This window comes from Anneissia japonica, unplaced genomic scaffold, assembly GCF_011630105.1.
Source record: "Anneissia japonica isolate Jap-2015-1 unplaced genomic scaffold, ASM1163010v1 scaffold7766_len575116_cov191, whole genome shotgun sequence".
Classification (NCBI taxonomy): domain Eukaryota; kingdom Metazoa; phylum Echinodermata; class Crinoidea; order Comatulida; family Comatulidae; genus Anneissia; species Anneissia japonica.
Genome location: NW_022694700.1, coordinates 323,611 through 343,814, shown reverse-complemented (window position 1 = coordinate 343,814; position 20,204 = coordinate 323,611). Strand labels below are relative to the sequence as shown.

The window sequence follows — 20,204 nt, the reverse complement described above, 5'->3', positions numbered from 1 at the left end:
TTTCATTTGAAAAGAAAACACCTTTTATTATGATTGAATTACTGTACGTTAGTCCACCAATAAATAACATTAAGACATATTTAGTTCCAGATATAAATATATTTATTTATTTATATAGTATTTACTTTTACTTTTTTTTGCATTTCATATTTTTCAGTAATAGAAAATGAAATCACATTATTGAATATATGACGCTATTTTTACGATTAATTTAATCAAATTCCTGATTGAATCGGTTGCTTTCTCTTTACACAGTTACAGTCTTCATCTTCCTTCCGTTTTTCTCATCCACATCACTATGTAGCCTAGTTGGATTGGAACAAAGCTCCAATCCTATTGTTTTTACGACTGATATTAATTGTATGTCATCACTCCTCTTGAGTTACTGGTCGGTGGTATCTGTAAACACATCGCCTACACGGATTCATCTTATTTCACCTAGAAAACAGAGTTTTTGCCGTTACAAAACAATTAAAAGGATGAATAATCAAACTACAAAAATATTCAGTTTACTGATCACAATCAAATCTGTTGGAAAAATGTAATTTATACATCATGGAATTATTATTTCCCTAAATATTACTGAGAACCATACCAGCTCTAAGTGGCGGTACCAAGTATTTGAAATAGTCCAGGGAGGGAATGTTATAGACCAAGGGAACAGATTAACTCAGCCCCACGATGACACTGGAACAGAATTATTATCTCTGTGGCACCTGCAGATGGCCCGAAATTGCACCATTCCTCCCCCCACCCCCAAAATATAATAAATAAAACTTAAATTTAATTACAGTTTCCATTTTCCCCTATCATTTTTTTAAAATTTAATTTTCAAAAATTTAGTGAGTGTGGGTCGTCTCCAAAACTTATTGTTGCACACATTGTGTAGGAATCAGTATACCAGCTCAGTATTTGTGTAAGTCTTGCCATGTTAAAATAAAAGGTGACTCTCTGTAACAACTTTTGCCGTAATTTTGCATAAGTTTCTTCAGCAATCTTACTCCTTTCCTTAAAAACCCATTAAATACAAATTACAAATAACAAAAATTAACCTTTTTTACTGTCTATATTCAATAAACATCTCTCATACTTTTCTCAAGGACAGCATTTTCTATACGTTGTGATGATCGTTCAGCACATTTCAAGAATTCTTCCAGCTGGGATACACACTGCTGGACATCTTGCGGGTGTGTGTTTAAGCATGTGTCATATTCTTTGAAACTGTTGGCGCATTCTCGATTGATCCGTTTAACTGCTGGGCTATATATTTAAAAAAAAAATAAAATAAAAAATAAAAAGATATTACAAATAACACTTGTTGGGCGGCGACCGTTGTAAAAAATATACTTCATCTACTTCACCCCACCAATTGTAAAATAATTTACTAGGTAAAAGGTAGGCTAAAAACTACAGGGCTTCCAGGAGGCTATGTTCGCCGTGGAGTCCCACCCGAGAACAACTTGCGATTTCGCAATTGTTTTCACACGTACTGAATATTTAGTACATTTCCACGTTAGGTAGGGCAAAAATTACACCTATACATATTTTTATTGCAAATATTATGAATACTAAACCAAGAACATTACATTAAAACATTTCTTAATCTAGTGTCTTTTCTACAAACTATTCTAATTAAATACTGTACAGTAAATCCATAGAAAGGCCTACTGTATATTCTTTAATAAATTGCATAGACTGATGTGATAAAAAAAAAACATCACGCACTAAGAACATTTTCGAAAAGAGCTTATAGAAACATACACTTTGCAATATTTAAAAAAAAAAATTAATTACTGTATGTTGAAGATCATAAAGGAGAATATTTGAATTGTAGTTTTCAACATACTGTTGTGAAGAGCAGTGAGTGGCCTTGTTTTTCAGATCATCACAGTCATTTTGCCAAGATGATGGGTTTTCTGTCACACACCTTCCATAATTATCAAGTTCCTCACCACAGTATTTTGTTATAATGTTCACGATCGCTTCCCTTAATAATAACAACAATAATTGATAGGTAGGCCTACTATAATAACAATAAAAATAACAATACAACAAAAATAATATTAATAGCAATAATAATAGCTATAATGATAGCGACGATAATAATAATAATAATACCACTACCACCACAATAATAATAATAATAATAATAAATAATAATAATAATAATAATAATACATAGTAATATAATAATAAGAGTAAAACTAACAATACAAGAGTAATAATAATACATAATAATTAATAATTAATAATAATAATAATAATAGTCAGCGGATACTTATGGATGAATTAATGATGCTCTAGGGCCTAGGTCCTACAGTAAAAACTACATGCTTCCTTAATGTTGTAGTATCAAATCCGTGGTCTCACAGGATTTGAACCCAGGAACCTGGGATTGTAAAGCATGCGTCTTAACCACCAATACCACAAAAACAATAATCAAAACAACATTTAAAAAAAAAAGCAGCAAAAACAAAATTAAATATGAGTTGGGACTACTCGCCCTATTTTATTAATTTCAATTAAAAGTTAATTAATAAATTATAGGCCAGGCCTATGCACATTTCACAATAACTAAAGGTACCAAAGCCTTTTTAAAGAGTTATCACCCTCGAATTTTAATTACCTACTAGGTGTTAACCACTATTTTAATTTCAATCAATTGTAAAATGTAGGATCACTTCCTTCTTTCTGTAAAATCCTGACTACAGGGGGAATAATTCATTTTCACATCCCAAAATGGCTTGGGCAAGACGAATATAACAGCCTAGAAAAATTAAAAAAAACCTTAAGTTAACATGAACAACTTGAAAATTTAAGCAATGTATTATTCTGAAAACAAAACAAACAACAACCATATGTTTAACTAACTTACATATTTAAAATCTAAAAAAATTCAAATTGAAAATTTAAAATGTTTCTCGAGCTCGCCCTCAGCGTTGGGGGCATATGTAAACAATGTTTATTAGGCTACCTAACCTTCTGTAATTTAAAACTTTATAAATGAAATTATTCTAAATAATACACTAAATTAGAATAAACAAAATATAAACTTAATTTTAAATGAGTGTTTATGGGCGCCTGTTTATGCTTGTATGTGCGTTAGTATAAATAATGTAATATATGTAAATTTATAAATATTAGCAAGTTAAAGATTCAATATTATCCAAGATGGCATCCTCCGTAGACGATGTAATAGCTAGCCTTACTCCTGTAATTTTACGCCCTACAATTCTCCATGGTTATGTAGCCCCTTTTGCTGTAATATATATTTGTTGGTTTTATTGTTTAGTATTTATTTATGGAATAAATGAGTATTTTGAGGCTGGAATGATCGCAGTAGCCGGGATCGGCTGTTTGCAAATTCTGGTTTGCTTGTTTTGTCATTGGTCGGTTCATGTGCGGAGCTTCCTTACATGTGCGAAGGTAGGCTACGCTGTGTTTAGGCCGGGAGGCCTAGGCCCTAGGCCTAGATTGTTTACTGAATTCTCCTTCATCTTTTACAATTGTTTAATTCTTAATTGTGAATGGTTGTTATTGTCCTAATGAAATCCACATATGCTGGTGGTGTAACAATTTGACACAGTTTAAAAAATTAATATATATAGGCCTAGTAGGCCTACTAGGGCCTATTATTTTATATATTTATTAATAAAAATGATAAATATTATAAAACATTATTAACAGTAGCCTAGTGTTATTAATATTATTGAGTTGAGGCCTAGCTAAGCCTAGAATAGAACTCTGAAACATAACTTTGTAATGATAAACATAAGTAATTAAAACCAAGTTTCAAATCCTCAATCTCATGATAATAATCTGTAAAATTCAATTCTAATGATCATTCATTGGTTCTTTATTTAGCTTTTCATAAAAATCACAATACAATTGGCACATACACAGTAAAAATTAAACAAAAAGTAACAAAAACTGATATTACAGAAAACTGTAAATCTAGGAAGCAAGGATTAACCGAAAGGTCCACTGATTAATCTCAGATAAGATAGTATACATACTCCAAGTATCGAAATGCATGCTATCATGTCAGGATTCAATATTTCGACATTAATGTCATCATCAGGAATGATGACATAATTAATGTCAAAATATTGAATCCCGACACGATCACGTGCATTTTGTTACTTAGAGTATGTAGTATACTTTCAAGGATTATCAAAAGTGCAATTAAAATTGCTATGGCTCAAAAGGTTGTTAATCCATACCTAGAAAAACAGAAATAAGTTAACACAATATATAAAATTATATGATATATAATATAATTCTCAGAATTAAAATGCGACTTCTAAAAATGAAAAAGTGATATACTCAGAGTAGCCATTAAATTATTAAGACATTTAAAGAAAACCACAATTTCCAACTTGATTAAATCATCTTTTAACAATGTATTAACAAATTATAAAAACCCCTAGTTACGCAACAGGTTAATGTAATGAAATGTTGGAAAAGTAATGTCTTGCATTTTAATTCTAAATATTCTCTCATTTTATTTTTACATCATGTCACTATACAATTTAATTTTCATGCCATTGGTTAACCAAATGCTACTGTTGAATAAGTACTGTTTATTGTATAAATAAAAATTTACTCATCAAGCATTTACGGAAAAATATACTAACTGTACATAAAAATTATTATTTATTAGCAATTTGCCAACTATACAGTTAATTTTGTCATTTGACTGATTAGTTGAGAGCAACTAATAAAATTAATTAAAATTAATCTTGACTGAAATATATATGAACATTTTGAAAGAAATCTGCACCTACACATATTTTTTTCAAATGAATGAAAGGTTTTTTTTTTTTTTTTTTGCGGTATACTCTACTGATGCAGAGTGCATTGACTTTGATTGGGGCTTGACTCTTCTATAAAATTAGTCATTGATAACAATGGTGTAGGATATTAGCCATTTATAGGATCTTTTTTGGCTGTGTGCTTATTTACAACAACTCCTGTATATTTTTCAGGCAAAAGACACTTTTCATGCTACATATATTAAGGTTGTACCAACGGCAAACAATGGCTCTGCAGAAATTGTTAAGCTTCACAATGAAACGGTAAGGACTCTTGTATGACACTTAACATTTGTTAGAGAGCAATGTTAGTAGACCGTCATCTTCCCCCCTTTGTTTACCAAGTCATCGGAGTGTATGATAGTAGATTTTTGACATTAGTAATTCCTGTGTTAAAGAAAATGGCTTCTGATTAATAGACAATGTTGTTACAAAAAAATATGATGATTTTAATTAAATTTGATGTGAGGTCTCACCATCATGTGTGGTTAACTTATTCAAAAATCAACATGTGACTCATTTTGTTTTTGAGACCTTGCATCAAATGATATAAAATTACTAAAAAATTATATAGTGTTGTAGTTATATATGTTTCTTTAAGTTAATCTTTAAGTTTGCTGAGTTGTTCATTGAATACCATTTTTATGCAGACTGAGTGTCTGAGGGACTGGGTTTGATTTTTGCAGTTGGACTCCACTTTTTAATTCCTTGATAGTCGATTAAAGAAAGAGTATTGATCCTTTTTAATTCCCTAAAAGTATGCAGGAAATATTAAACCTAAAATATTGTGTATGAGATGGTGCTTAAATAGACTGGCTACAAATCTGCACATTTAGAACTGGATACATTTGGCAGTAAGTAATTACAATTTGTTACAGTAGATAATGGTGATAACAATAATGATAATTTCATAATAAATTTTTGTTGTCTTTCAGAGAGATGGTAAAAATGAAGTTTGGTTCAATTTTCAAAAAACAAAATATATCTACGATTCTAAAGAGAAGAAGCAGTTTCAAGCTGTGGAGTTTCCCATTGATCATTCCATGGGATACTATGCAGATTGGAAGGGATACAGTGACGAAAGTGAAGTGGAAACTGCAAAAACTACATTTGGTCTGAACAAGTAAGAGATGAGAGTGTATAGAAACGACAACAGCAGCAGCCACAGCATCTGCATTTACAGAAACACTAAAATGATATTATTACTAAAAGACAGTCGCCATTGCTATTGTACACCTGTCTTAAACCAGTTTTTTTTTAATGTGATTGTCCTCATCCAATCTATTCATTATTTGCCCTTATCAGTACTATTTTATGATAATTATTACAAATTATATTAACATCAACTTTTTAATTTTTCATTATTATCATCAATATCTCCATATCATTTTTATCAGAAATGAATTCACTATTAAATAATGGAAATATTTTAGCTAGTTCTGTGATAACTATGGTTTTCCATTTATTAGAACCAAAGAGATCTCTTTGGTTTTAACAAAATGAAAACCATTTATAGATTCACTACAATTAATCAGTGGCGGACCGTCAAGGCAAGCAAAGTATGCAGTGCATACCCAAATACAAAAAAAAAAACACCAAACAAATAAAATAAAAAAATCTTCTACATAAACCTTAATTTTGCTACAGTTCATTGGAATACCAGAGTTTTTCAATGTTTGGCCTACTCTGGTATCAAGGATAAGTCACAGTCGGGCCTATCGCATCATACTCTCAGCTGCTTAGAATTTCCGCATGGCTTGTTTTCAATATTAGCCAATCATGTATTCAGTGAGCCAATGGGAGTCGGAGCATACCCTACAACACTTAAATTTGCTATTGTGACTACCATGTGGTGGCGTCAGAATAGCCAAATTTAACACTGGAATGGAAGCAGTGCTTCCAAGAGTATGTGCGTAAGGTCTTTTCACAAATTGGGACCTCCACTGCCGATCGGGTATTTTATCTATAGGAAGAATCTCAATGATTGAAGTTTAAATAAATTTACATACATATGACCGGTATAGAAGAAATTTTGAATTACTATTTTTTGAATTCAGATTTGTTAAAATACAGGAATAGGAATTATTACTACTACATACCATGCCGGTAATAAAAATAACATACATTTGCATTTTGACTATAGGACACAATCTGATTTTGTATATAGTATTACGCTTATGAACTTTACCTACTAGCAGGCCCTAGCATCAGAGGCGTAGGGGTCTTGAAATGGAAGGGAGCTGATGAGGTGGAAAGGTGTTGGATCGGTAATTAGGTGAGGGGGCTAACTTGCAAAATAAGGTGATTTGAGGTGACTTTTAAATACTTCAGCATGATATGTTGGCGGGGGTGGGGTCAACTAATTGATGGGCGAGTATTTTTTTTCAGGTGGGGCATGCACGCCCCTCGCAAATCCTAGATATGCCAATACCTAGCATACCCTGCAATTTACCTAATGGTCCGCCACTGCAATTAATATATTTTTTTTATTAATACCATTATCATATCATCATTACTATCATTATCACTATGAATTATATTCATTCTTGGCATTTTTATCAATATAACTATTATTTTTATCATCATTATTTTTCTTTGTACCTATCCTACTTATTTATGCAATGAACCTTGACACAATTCAGAGTCATTTTAATTCCAGAATATAGTTTAAATTGTAAATAAGTTTTTCTAATATTCTAGGCTAACAATGGAGCCTCCAGAATTCTGGGAACTATTTAAGGAACGTGCAACTGCGCCCTTTTTTGTATTTCAAGTTTTTTGTGTTGGTCTGTGGTGCTTGGATGAGTATTGGTACTATAGGTAGGAAATTCTTTCAGCTTGGCTAAGATGCTGTCTAAATTTTGGGTATTGTGGTTAAAATTTATTATACATAATGATATTTAACTTCAGGATAATAGTAAATGTATGGGTACAAGATTTACCATATCCAATCACAGTAATAATTGTCTTCCATGACATTTACTGTATTTAGAGGATAAAGCATATGCAACCTAAAAATAATTTTTTCCAAAAAGTTAACACAAGGCTCTAAGAGCCTCTCATTTTATATCCACCCTTCCGGTAAAAGTGGCTTGCTTTGTTTTCCTCCTCATCAGTGTGTTCACTTTAATTATGCTTGTCATGTTTGAGGCAACGTTGGTTCAACAGCAGATGAGGAATCTGGCCGAGATCAGGAAAATGGGCAATAAACCATACATGATACAGGTGAGGATGACAGATTCAACTTAGACAAGTACAAAACTCAGATAGGCAGATGCCAAGTTATTAATTCAAGATCCCAAGGTGGAAGTCAATTCTTGGAAATCTGCAGCAGATCCAAGAATTCAAAGTAGGGAGGGACGTTCACATTGGAGGGATCTAAAAAAAAATTTATGATTATGGCACCTCAAGATGGCCAGAAATGGGACTCTCAGACTTAAATTTCAATATAATTTTCTCTTTTTCTCTAAATTTTTTTTTTTTTTTTTTTTTTATAATTTAGTTTGAGTGAGGCTAATTCAGAAATGCAGCCTCAGACACAGAAGTCTGAGAGTGCCTTTTTGGGCATCTAGAGGTGCCAAAATCATAACCTTTCTTACATCAGCACTGCCATCACTCCCTGGGCTCCTTGTATTTTGAATCCTTGATTTGAGATTTAAAGCTACGAAAACAGATTTTTGAAAAGATCATACAAGTATGTTGGGCTCTTTATTGCTAAAAACAATATCTATTTTGGCAAAAAAAAAAAAAAAACAGACTAGAATTTTTTTATATAGAAACTTAGGCTTGAGCAACACAAGTTTCTGATTTGTGACATCATCATTCATCATAATCATTATTTTCATAAAAAATATACCAATTAAATATCATGTGTAGCAAATATGATCATTTCCAAACTACTCATTTTGCCATGTCTCTTTAGGTTTATCGTAATCGCAAATGGCGGCCAATCTTCAGTGACGAACTGCTACCGGGCGATATCTGCTCCATAACACGTTCTCATAATGAGAATCCGGTGCCATGCGATATGCTGCTCCTCCGTGGCCCCTGTATTGTGGATGAGTCCATGCTAACAGGCGAGTCAGTGCCACAAATGAAGGTTTGTATATTCTATGTTTAATTCTCAATACTTTTGGAGTTTTATTTTATTTCCAGTTTATAGTTATAGGCGACTATGTGACTATATGTGGCGATGTCAAGCAAAAACAGTCGGAAGTCGGAAAAACCAATTTTTACTTAAAACCATCAACTGAATAATCACATTATAATAAATAAAACAGTGAAAAAATTATTATATTCTGATACTGTACTTAGTTCTAAATTTATACCGATTTATATAGCGCGAGGTTAGCAGTTACTACTTTGAAGAAACGGCGATAAAACTGATGTTTATAACGCCCAGTTGCTGGCAGTGCGCTCAGCGTGTAGCTCACTCACATGTGTTCGGTGTGTTCGATACTTCCTTAATAACGGCAGTGTTACCATTGACCGATTGAAATGAAATTTCGCAGAAACATTTTACGTAATGTATTTTATAACTGTACCAAGTTTCATGTACTTACATATATTAATAAATGTGATATTACGGATTCAAATGTGATGGTCGTTTTTACTGTAAACACTGGAAATCGAACACTGCGACCTTGAAACCAGTGCGTTAAACTATTACAGAACGCGTTTTATTCGTCGTCAACATTATCAAGTCTGTGTTATACAGTATAGCCCATTTCGCATGTACCTGTACTACCAAACTTTCTTGTGTAAAAGAAACAGTATTATTGTTTTATAATTATTACAACAAGTAACTTTGAACTTCGAGCTTCGATGAAAACATGTAACGTGCACTACTACCTTGCTGACGCTTCCATCGAAAACCCAAGCGACGCGGTCTTAGACACGCCCCAAAAATGGTCAGCTGACTGGATTAGACCAATCAGCATGCGTGTTTCCGTTTGTTGCTAGGCCGCTTCCGAATTGTTTACAGTACCAAAACGACTGTTTTGATTGGTTAAACAACCAGGATGAACTGACCAATCAAAATTGTAGCTGACATTCTAAGCTTTCCAACGATATCAAACTTGACACGAGTTTGACCCCGGAACACGATTGAAAAAAACTGTAATTTCGTGAGTATTTTAAACGATGATTTGCCTTCGTTTTTCATACTTCCGGGTTCCGTTTTACAGTATTTTTGGTACTTAAATGTGCGAAATATTATTTGAATCCTATTCTTAGATACTTAATATACATGTTTTTAATGAAACACAAAAATGAGCAAATTTGACCTTGTCTATTGTTTTGCCTTTATATCTTAAAATCGTCTTAGCGACTTCCGACCGTTTTGGCTTGACATCGCCAAATATGGATAATAATGAAGGTATAACCGATTTTATAATACTTTCAATCATGTACCAGATTTTCATATTTTGTCACTCACTAAAAAAGTTCTAATGAATGAATCGTCATAAAATTTATAATAATATAAGTAAAGTATATAATAATCCAAGGAAAATGTACAGTATTCAGTTTTGTGGTGAAAAGGTCAAAGATCAAGGTCACAAAAATGTGGAAAAAACAATGCATAAGACAGAATAATAGAATGGCCCATAAATGTATTATTCGGTATCAAGGCAAAGGGCAAAGAACAGAGGTATGCGCTCTATGGAATGCATTCTGGTTATCATTTTACATGTTTGGTGTTACTGACCGTTCCAAGGATTACAATATATATATCAGCTAAGAAAATTATCTTTTTTTATAAATTAGGAACCAGTGGAAAATATTGAGGCTGACCATATTCTGGATGTCTCTGTGGACAGCAGACTGCATGTAATATTTGGTGGTACTAAAGTGGTCCAGCACACACCCCCAGGAAAGACATCCCCAGGATTAAAATGTACGTAGTCAAAAGTTGTGCGACTTTATCAACAATTTTCTGAAAATAAATGAGCCTTAGTAGTTCGATATAGTACTTCACGTTCAGTGTTTTATAAACAAAATTGTGGCCATCCATAATATATAACATGTTTTGTCTTAGCAAGACAGCGTGTAGCCCCTGTTTTAACCCCTGGATGTAGTATCCTTGGATGTTACAAATATATCGGGTGACCTCAAGCAGTAGCAAAGAGAGTGGGTAGCGAAGGGAACAGGCAAGCCCCGGATAGGCATGTAGCATAGGAGTTTAATAACCACTGAAAGATCATACGGCAATGAAAGAGCGGGAACAACCCTTCAATGTGACATATACTGAGTGTGGCAATGGAAAGGCCTATGTATTATATATGTATTATATTATTTAATTTTTTTTATTCAGCTGGTGATAATGGCTGTATTGCATATGTCCTGAGAACTGGTTTCAATACATCTCAGGTAAGAGAGAGTGTCAAAATTATTCAGATTGTTTACAGCATTTTTGCTACAGCACATGTAGCACTGCTACTGCTATTAATTAGTGAGTGAAATTTATGTTCACTGAATCAGAGCAATCCAACTTAATTGTGTTGCATATGATGTTACATTACATCAGTTAGTCCCTGGATGGTTGGCAGTGGATAGTATAAGCTTTTTGTCCTGTAGAAGTCTGAGTCAATAATTTAAACATACAGTACCTTTGACTTTCTCTTGACTATTTACTGTGATCTGACTATTGACTATGGACTACAAAATAATTGATTTCTGCACTATTCCTGACATAAATTAATTTCAAATTCTCTGTTCTGATCAAAAACACCATTTCTGACAAAACATAATATAAAAAAATGCAAATTTCAAGTGTGACAACACTGTTTTTAAATGATAACTTAAACGTTAGATGTTCAAGGCAAAACTAAAAGAGAAAAGTAACGAAGTCTAAAGACAGTTGAAACACAAGCATGTTACTGGATCTGATAAATGATTTTGAGACACATGAATGCATAACCTAGGAAGGTTTATACAAATCTCAAACTATTAACATACGATATCTACCCAAGGTTTAGTAGCTTAACTCTTCCCTTTATCAAATCCTTAGGGTAAGTTATTGAAGACCATCTTGTATGGTGTCAAGAGGGTGACTGCCAACAATCTGGAAACGTTCATGTTCATACTATTCTTGCTGATCTTTGCCATTGCTGCTGCCAGTTATGTATGGATAGAAGGTAGGGAAGTACCGTAAATGCTTGAATAAGTGCTGCTCTCGAATAAGCGCCACTCTCGAATGAGCGCTGCACCAATCATAATTATTTTTTTCGTTAAACACCGCTCTCGAATAAGCGCCTCAGTGCTTAATTTGAGAATATGTATTTCCCTGTGTGTTATGAAACACTGAGAAACAGGTTTTAAACACAATGTATACAGTGTTAAAATAAATAAATAATACAATGAAGAAACAAGCATTTCTTTATAAACATTTATTTACGATGATGTAGAACCTATTTTAAGCCTATAAAACTACAGGAATACGTGAAATAGGTAACATGGGAATGGGCATGGAAAGCGTTTTTTTGTTATGTTCATTGAAATTTATTGAAATCCCTTTGTATGCATCCCACTTACCATCCTTGGCTAGAAAACCCCTTGTTTTTGTACGGCTCAATGCTGATCCTCATTTAAATGTAGTGCTAAAACTGAGTATGAAGCTGTATAAAAGCAGTGCTTATTTTTCTTTTTTTTTTAAGGAACCAAGGATGAAACTCGTAATAAATACAAACTGTTCCTTGAGTGTACCCTCATTCTCACGTCAGTTGTCCCACCTGAGCTACCGATTGAGTTGTCACTGGCGGTGAATTCTTCCTTGTTGGCATTGTCTAAATTTGGTAAGTTTTTGAAGCGATACCCTGTTTACAGGAATGAACAGTTACTTTAGAAAATATAAATTTCTGCATATATAATGGATGTATAATTTTCTATCAATCAATCATTCAGCCACTCAATATTTCCATCAATCATTTTATCAATTCAGTCAGTCATAAATTTATGAGGTTGTATAAAAACTCATAATAATTTGTATTTATTGTTTTATTTATTGTGTTTATTTTATATTTGTCTGAGTAGAAAGAAAATATGTGGAATAGAAACAAAAATATTTAGAATATTATGTGTAATTAATTGTACTCGGTGGCGTATCCAAAAAAAATACTCACGTCCCTCCAATCGCTGTCCCTCCCTCCCAAAAATAGTCAAGTTGTTAAAAATTCCCTCATATCACCTTATTTTGCGAGATAGCACCTCCTCACCTCATCACCGAGCCCACTCTACCTTCGCTTCCCCATCAGCCCCCAATTTTAGACTCCTAAATATACGCCGCTGAATATACTGACCTATACCTTACATTGTTTTGTTCATGAACTGTGACAACATGCATGTTTTCTTGTACTACAGGTGTGTTTTGCACTGAACCGTTTCGTATACCATTTGCTGGTAAGATAGACATCTGTTGTTTTGACAAGACAGGCACACTCACCTCTGATCAGCTAGTGGTGGAAGGAATAGCAGGTTTGCCGTAAGTACTATTATATTGTAATGTATTTACTTCAGCAATAAGAATAAAAAATAATAATATTGAACTGAAAGTAATAGAATTAGTAGCTGTAAAGTGCATTGTTGATTTTAGTTGTGTATATAAAATATTGATTGTAAAATTATAAAAAATATTTTCTAATGATAATAATCATAGTATTAACATTTTTGTGTCTACTGTATGCACCCTTGGGGGCAAAGACACTATGTTATGATCTGGCAGTTAAAGATGGCGGAAAGGTTAAATCTGGTGGAGGTGTATGATGGGTCATGTGCCGTCTTTAGGTACCTTATTACTGTACAAAAGCCATTAAAAAAAAATACGACACCACACATTTCCTGCTAACCGAATCCCATGTGGATACTTTTAGTAAACATAATGCAGTAAAGGCAGTATAGGGCATCAACACATGCTCCCGCTGGGAGCCTGTTTTTGACTACTATGCTTAGCAATCTTAGCATAGTAGATTCTTCTATATAGGATCTACTAATATAACATTTGTACTGTAGGTACTTCTCCTAAGAATTGTACTATTCTGTAAACTTAAAGGTTTTATTCCTTTTATGTTTTTAGGGGGAAGCAGAGAGTTAGTTCAATAGCTGAAGCACCACTGGAAACCCACCAGGTACTAGCCACCTGTCATGCACTTGCCCAACTTGATGACATGTTAGTCGGAGATCCACTAGAGAAGGCGACGTTGACGGCTGTTGATTGGAACTTGACCAAAGGTAGGCAAGTTTTAGTCTTTCTATAAAGTATTTCATAATCTCTTAAATAATATATAGCAAGCAAAAAAGCGAGATTTTTCTTTGTGTGTACAAACTTGTATGAATGTAAATGCATAATCTAGGCACATGGACCTCTGCTTAGTAGGGTTTCTTAATATGAAGGGTTTCTTTATATAAAAGGGTTTCTTTCAGATGAATTTTGTCTAATTTATCGCTTGATGAAATTTTCTAGATTTTGTAATAATGAAAGAAACCATTTATTACTTTATTGAAGCACAACACCAATACCACAAGGGTTGGTTCATCCATTAATATGTTTGTGAAGTTGAATGGTGTTTTTTCTTATGTATGATGAGGGCATCTAAATTTTGTGCATTTGATGAATGTTATTTTCCTAGTAACTTGTACCTTCCAATTGTAGGGGATGTGGTCATCTCACAAAGGATGAGGAGTCAACCTCTAAAAATAGTCCAGAGATTCCATTTCTCTAGCGCCCTCAAGAGAATGTCAGTGATAGCCTCTAAGCAGGAGCAGGGAAGTGTAGAATGCAGTTACATGGTAACAGTTAAAGGGGCTGCAGAAACACTGAAGCCAATGGTAAATTAGTTAGGTTTTTTTGTAATTATTTTTTTTCTTAGTGGTAATCCCTTCACAAGACAGACATACACACAAGAGGATCTACATAGACTAAGTCTCATTATGTGTCTAAAGCCGTGCCTTCACTGCTCGGCATATATGATTATATATTATATATTATTAATATTATTATTATTAATTATTAATTATATTAATATTGATATAGATATTAATATTAATGTATTAATATTAATTATTATTATTAATTATTAATTATATTATATAATTATATATTATTATGCATTTTATAAGCTGACTTGATGTGTAATTTATCTTTAATCTAAGTTATTGATGTTTCAAATAGAATGAGTATCAAATATAATCAATCAATCAGTCAACCAGTCAATCAATCAATCAATCAATCAATCATCACTCATTCATTCAATCAATCAATTAATTTATAATGATTATTATTAGTGTTACTGTTTCTCACCATGAAAACACAATCATTGCTATTGTATGTATTATATTTGCTGATATCATAATGCCATTCATTGATTTCAGACTATTATATTTATATCATTTTTTGTTTAATAGTTTACTCAAGTACCAGATGATTATGATGCTGTACATTCAGAGATGGCTCGAGAAGGAGCTAGGGTGCTGTCAATGGGCTACAAGAAGCTAGGCCAGTTGTCAAATAGTCAGGTAAGGGCCAGTTTAGAATGTTGCCAGGGAAAGAGCAATATTTTCTCCATTGACTACAAAGAGCTAGGCCAGTTGCCAAATAGTCAGCTGAAAGCCAGCTCACATATGGCAAAGGAACGATGATGACATTGGCTGTTAGCTAGTAGAAGCTAGGCCAGTTGTCAAATAGTCAGGTAGGTGGCAGTTTAGAGGTGGCAGAAGAAAGGTTTTTGTTCATTGACTACAGTATTCAGAAATGGCAAAGAAAGGATAATGATATTACCATTCGTTACAAGAAGCTAGGCTATTGTCAAATAGTCAGATATAGAGCTATTTAGAGATGGCGAAGGAAAAAGGAGGATGTTGTCCATTGACTATCAAGAAGGTAGGCCATAGCGTGCTTCTTCATCTTGTTCTAAATTGCCTTTTCTTTATTATTGTTTCAGGTGCGGGAATTGTCTCGTGATGATGTTGAGAAAGATTTAATATTTGCAGGATTTGTAATCATCTCATGTCCTTTAAAGTCAGACTCAAAAGCAGTTGTCAAAGACATCCTTCACTCATCCCATTATGTAAGTCTTTCGATAAAAACAACATATTTGAAAACATGGCGGGTCGAATTGCTAAGCCTTTAGTCAAGGGTGCCGCAACCGACAGCCATAATATGAGCACTGGTTCTATGTTTATATAATCGTCTTTATCCAAATATAGGCCCAGTGTACACAATTAGTTGATGTTTACTATAAAGAACCCAGTATATTTTTTTGAAGATGAGTAGGGGGTTATCCCAGTATACTGGTCCAAACAGCCCTTGTAATCAAACAAGAGTAACTCTGAAAGGGAATATACATGGAAAAAATATATTATAATTATTTATGTTGTTAATCTTTAGGTTGCTATGATAACAGGAGATAATCCACTGACCGCATGTCATGTTGCTAAAGAACTCGCTCTTACAAGAAAAAGTCACACCTTAATATTGACTAAGCCAAATGCAATAGGTAGGTTAAAATCTACTACTTAATTCTTCTCTTTTCAGTACTTTTTAGCAATTGTATTCCAGTATATTTACAATGCATATACTAGTCAGTATTGCCTGTATCAAATTGTATAAATTTGCTGCAAAAGTGTTTAATAGGCCATGAAGGCTCTGATGTCTAATTATACAAGGTTTTGGTCCTGAGATTTATTTTTCAAATTAATTACAAAAGCCAGTGTTGTCAATATATTGTCAAAAATCAGTGTATTATGTGTGTGATGAGTATCTTAATACAATTTGTTTGTGTATGTTTTGATACAGATTCAGAATGGCATTGGGAGTCCATTGATGGATCTGTTGTATTACCCATAATACCTCAAGGAGGTCGTAAGGAACTGACTGACAAGTATGACCTCTGTCTCACTGGTGAGGTATGATATCACGTTTTGAAGTTGAATAATTCAAGTGATGATTGCATTATTAATAATAATAATGATAATGAAGATAATGATAGTATTATTTATACTTTTACATAAAATAGTAATGATGTTATTTATAATATTAATGATAATATATCATATGAATGATAATTAAAGTGATTATTATAATAATGATGATAATAGTTAATTCTTAATGTTCTTAAAAAAATTAATTTGATTTGATAGTATTTTAAAAGTTCTAATAATAAATGTCTTTTTTATACATAAGGTTTAGGTTTATTTAATATGGTATGGAAGTCTGTATTCATCATAAGATATATTACTTGTTGTATTTTTGTATTTTTTTGTTTGTTTAGGGACTGAGTGAAATGCAGAGTACTTATTCAAAATATTTTAACCGTCTACTGCCCTCTATATCAGTGTTTGCTCGTGTTGCACCAAAACAGAAGGTAAATCATTTGAAATTTAACTTCTCTATAAGGTTCTGTTTATTTAATGCTTAGTAATTTTAGCTTTTGTGTTGATTTACAGCCTTACAGCTAATGTTTGAGCTATCAGGATGTTAACACTTTTATCAGATATATTTTAGTAAATTTTGAAATCCATACATATGCAATATTAATCATTTGATGAACACTATTTCTATACATGCATTTGTTTAGTTACACATTCATACTTTCTTTTATTAAACCATTGTTTTACTTTTGAGCACCTTGACCACTATTGCAGTAGATACATGTACTTTATAAATCAACTCATTTTTTGTACGAGATATATATTAATTAATTCATTCATTCATTGTTAGTTCTTGCATTCATTCAATCATTCATTCATTTATTCTTTCGTTTATCCATTCATCCAATTATTCTTGCCCTATATCCATTGTTTCATTTATTAAATGTAGCAGTCCTAAATGAATTCCTTTCTTCATTCATTCCTCACTTTATTTGCTTTATAATTGTTTACAGGAATTTGTGATAACAACTCTAAAGAGTTTAGGCTTTGTGACTTTGATGTGTGGAGACGGTACCAATGATGTTGGCGCACTACGACATGCTCATTGCGGTAAGTATAATCTAGGATGAAGAGGACACCTTCATTGCAGTTCAACATTTCTTAATTTGCAATCAAAATTTACACTCAAAATAAAATAGATAAAGAGTACATTACATCAGCAGGCTAACACAAGTATTTAAGCATGTTAAAACTAATGGGCAATGAGGTGAAATAGAAGATATAATTCTTGTGCTATTTAATTTTTTTTTGATAATTTAATTCTAAATCTAATATTTTGATTGTGTAATTGTGAGGCAAACTCAACGTTATGGTTTAATTTTCCTATTGTTATCATTTTTGTACATTTTGATTTATTAAGACAAATAATTTGAATATAAATTATAATGAAATTATTTTAAATTAAATTAATCTGTATTTAATTTGTAACAAAATTAGCAGTTTATTCCACATGGAAAAGGCCTAGAAAATAAAAGTGCTTACATGGTCATAAAGCCCTGGCCAGATTTTAAAATGAAATGGCTAAATATTGTCATGACAATATCACATCGTGACCATATATAGGCACATCATAACTATATATGGGCACATCATGACTATATATGGGCATACAGTTTTCTGTCAAAGAACATGACATAGTCTGGACAGGGCTCAAGTTGTTGAACATAAGATTTATTTGCATAGCGGCAATGGATTGGATTTATTTAGTGTAAACACCAAGGATAGCCTACGAGGGTCTAGAAGAAGACTTATTTCCAATGGGGTCCTTCTAGTGGTGTTTGGGCAGCACACTGGGAGACAATCCCCTACTCTTTTCCGAAGAGTGTATTGTGTTCTTTAATGTGCACATGAGCCATAGATGCACACGGGACCAACGGCTTAAACGTCTCATCTGAAAGACGGTGCGCTATTGTATCTTGTATTTCAGCCCTCTAGCTGAAACACAAGGAGAGGCAGTGATGGGAATTGAACTGGAGACCTAGAGATCTCCACGGTTCAGCACACACACAGTGGCTACCGCCAGATTAGCCGACTGAACTAAGCTGCTTTCTCTTAATGAAGTGAAATGTAGTGAGGGCACTACAAAAAGATATATTAGCCTGAGGGGAAAAAAAAATCATTTTGATTAAATATTGTGAAATTTTATATGTATTTTTTTTGTTTTGTTTTTAGGTGTTGCTCTACTTTCAAGTTCACCAATAAAAATTCCATCTTTAAAGAAGAAAGAGAAAGAAAAAGAAAAAGAGGTGAGTTATTCCTTTATATAATGGGATCAAGAATTCAGATGTATGTTCAATAATAATAACCATTTGTGTTGCTATTTTTTAAATATTATGGTTGAAAGATGTTATGTGTGTTCCTAGAAATCTGAATATCAAACCAGCCAGAAGAAAAAATAACTATGACACAAATATGTTTTGATTTTTAATCACAGAAAATCCCATTATACTGTATTTTGATATTCATATTTCTTTTCCAATATTTACGTAATTGAATGTTGGATGGTTTTTCAAAGAAACTTAAATCAAATTAGATATGTCTAAGGCTGAGCATACATAATCATATTATTTAATTAAACAATGTTTAGACTAACTGACAAAATTAGATGATTTACTTAAGAAGTCTATATAGACATAATGTAACTTTCACTTTCATTATCATTGGTAATCTAAACTTTAAATCATATAGATTACCATTTACTTACCTTGCTCTTAAAATGTATCCCATTATCAAATTCATCCCTTCCTGGCTTTGAATTCCATTTCAAACATTTCATCTTAACTAATGTCAAGCTGTTTCCAAATACTATAACGGATTACATCTTATCTCCATCTTTATTGGCTTTTCATATATCTTAACCAAATTTCACATATTGTATTTATGCTTGCATTTGAGTTGAAAAAGTTGGCCTCTTTTTATTAGCCTGGCTGTAGTAGTCGCCCACTGTAAACATAGCTTTAGTAGTATAATAAATAATCTAGATATTCACATTTATTATTTTTTACTTTCCCTACAGTCAAGTGAAAATAGTAAATCTCGAAGACTTAAGGCAATCAGTGAAAAGACTGGAAGTGGTAAGATAATCACAAAAGCTGCAAGGAGTAGAGCCGTAGCCAAAGGCGAAGATCTAACAATGGGCAAAGTAAGCTAACCTGTTGTTAACATTCTCTGCTTGCTTAAAGCAGGTTGGCTCTCTTGACTTCAGGGCCAGATTAACATAGTGGCTTTTTGGGGCACCAGCCCCAGGCCCACAGACCCCAATGAGGAAAAATAGACACCCCGAAACCCAGGAAAAATAACAGAAAATCTGGTTTTATGGTTTTTAATACAGAGTATTTAGGCCCACTTGCAGTTACAGCCTTAGGCCCCACAGCCCTTTAATCAGACTCATAACCTACTGTATAGGCTTTGCTCTGCTGCATGCTCTTTACAAACTAAAAAACCTGCATTCCACTCAATCTTGAATGC

At 32.9% G+C, this 20,204-nt stretch overlaps 2 protein-coding genes across 3 annotated transcripts in view; one reads left to right on the top strand and one right to left on the bottom strand.

Moving 5' to 3' along the window:
- LOC117101169 (coiled-coil-helix-coiled-coil-helix domain-containing protein 5-like) lies at positions 1-2,950 on the bottom strand. 2 transcript variants are annotated; one of them, XM_033241054.1, is made up of 4 exons: positions 2,876-2,950; positions 1,847-1,987; positions 1,053-1,260; positions 1-438 (listed from the first exon to the last, which is right to left on the bottom strand). In XM_033241054.1, coding segments are annotated over exons 1-3 (333 nt in total). In that variant the 5' UTR covers positions 2,878-2,950; the 3' UTR covers positions 1-438; positions 1,053-1,070. The 2 variants fall into 2 exon arrangements, with proteins under 2 accessions (XP_033096945.1, XP_033096944.1); XM_033241053.1 differs by having other exon boundaries at positions 1,091-1,260.
- A 198-nt stretch (positions 2,951-3,148) lies between these two features.
- LOC117101168 (manganese-transporting ATPase 13A1-like) overlaps positions 3,149-20,204 on the top strand; it is a 21,805-nt gene continuing 4,749 nt past the window's right edge. The window contains exons 1-21 of the mRNA XM_033241052.1: positions 3,149-3,426; positions 4,989-5,078; positions 5,750-5,937; positions 7,515-7,634; positions 7,931-8,039; positions 8,737-8,913; positions 10,581-10,710; positions 11,128-11,183; positions 11,824-11,950; positions 12,470-12,607; positions 13,173-13,293; positions 13,885-14,039; positions 14,461-14,636; positions 15,213-15,323; positions 15,749-15,874; positions 16,195-16,303; positions 16,603-16,712; positions 17,078-17,170; positions 17,690-17,786; positions 18,909-18,982; positions 19,753-19,878. Of these exons, the coding sequence (XP_033096943.1) occupies positions 3,172-3,426; positions 4,989-5,078; positions 5,750-5,937; positions 7,515-7,634; positions 7,931-8,039; positions 8,737-8,913; positions 10,581-10,710; positions 11,128-11,183; positions 11,824-11,950; positions 12,470-12,607; positions 13,173-13,293; positions 13,885-14,039; positions 14,461-14,636; positions 15,213-15,323; positions 15,749-15,874; positions 16,195-16,303; positions 16,603-16,712; positions 17,078-17,170; positions 17,690-17,786; positions 18,909-18,982; positions 19,753-19,878 (2,688 nt within the window). The 5' untranslated portion in view covers positions 3,149-3,171. The remainder of the gene's footprint in view (positions 3,427-4,988; positions 5,079-5,749; positions 5,938-7,514; positions 7,635-7,930; positions 8,040-8,736; positions 8,914-10,580; positions 10,711-11,127; positions 11,184-11,823; positions 11,951-12,469; positions 12,608-13,172; positions 13,294-13,884; positions 14,040-14,460; positions 14,637-15,212; positions 15,324-15,748; positions 15,875-16,194; positions 16,304-16,602; positions 16,713-17,077; positions 17,171-17,689; positions 17,787-18,908; positions 18,983-19,752; positions 19,879-20,204) is intronic.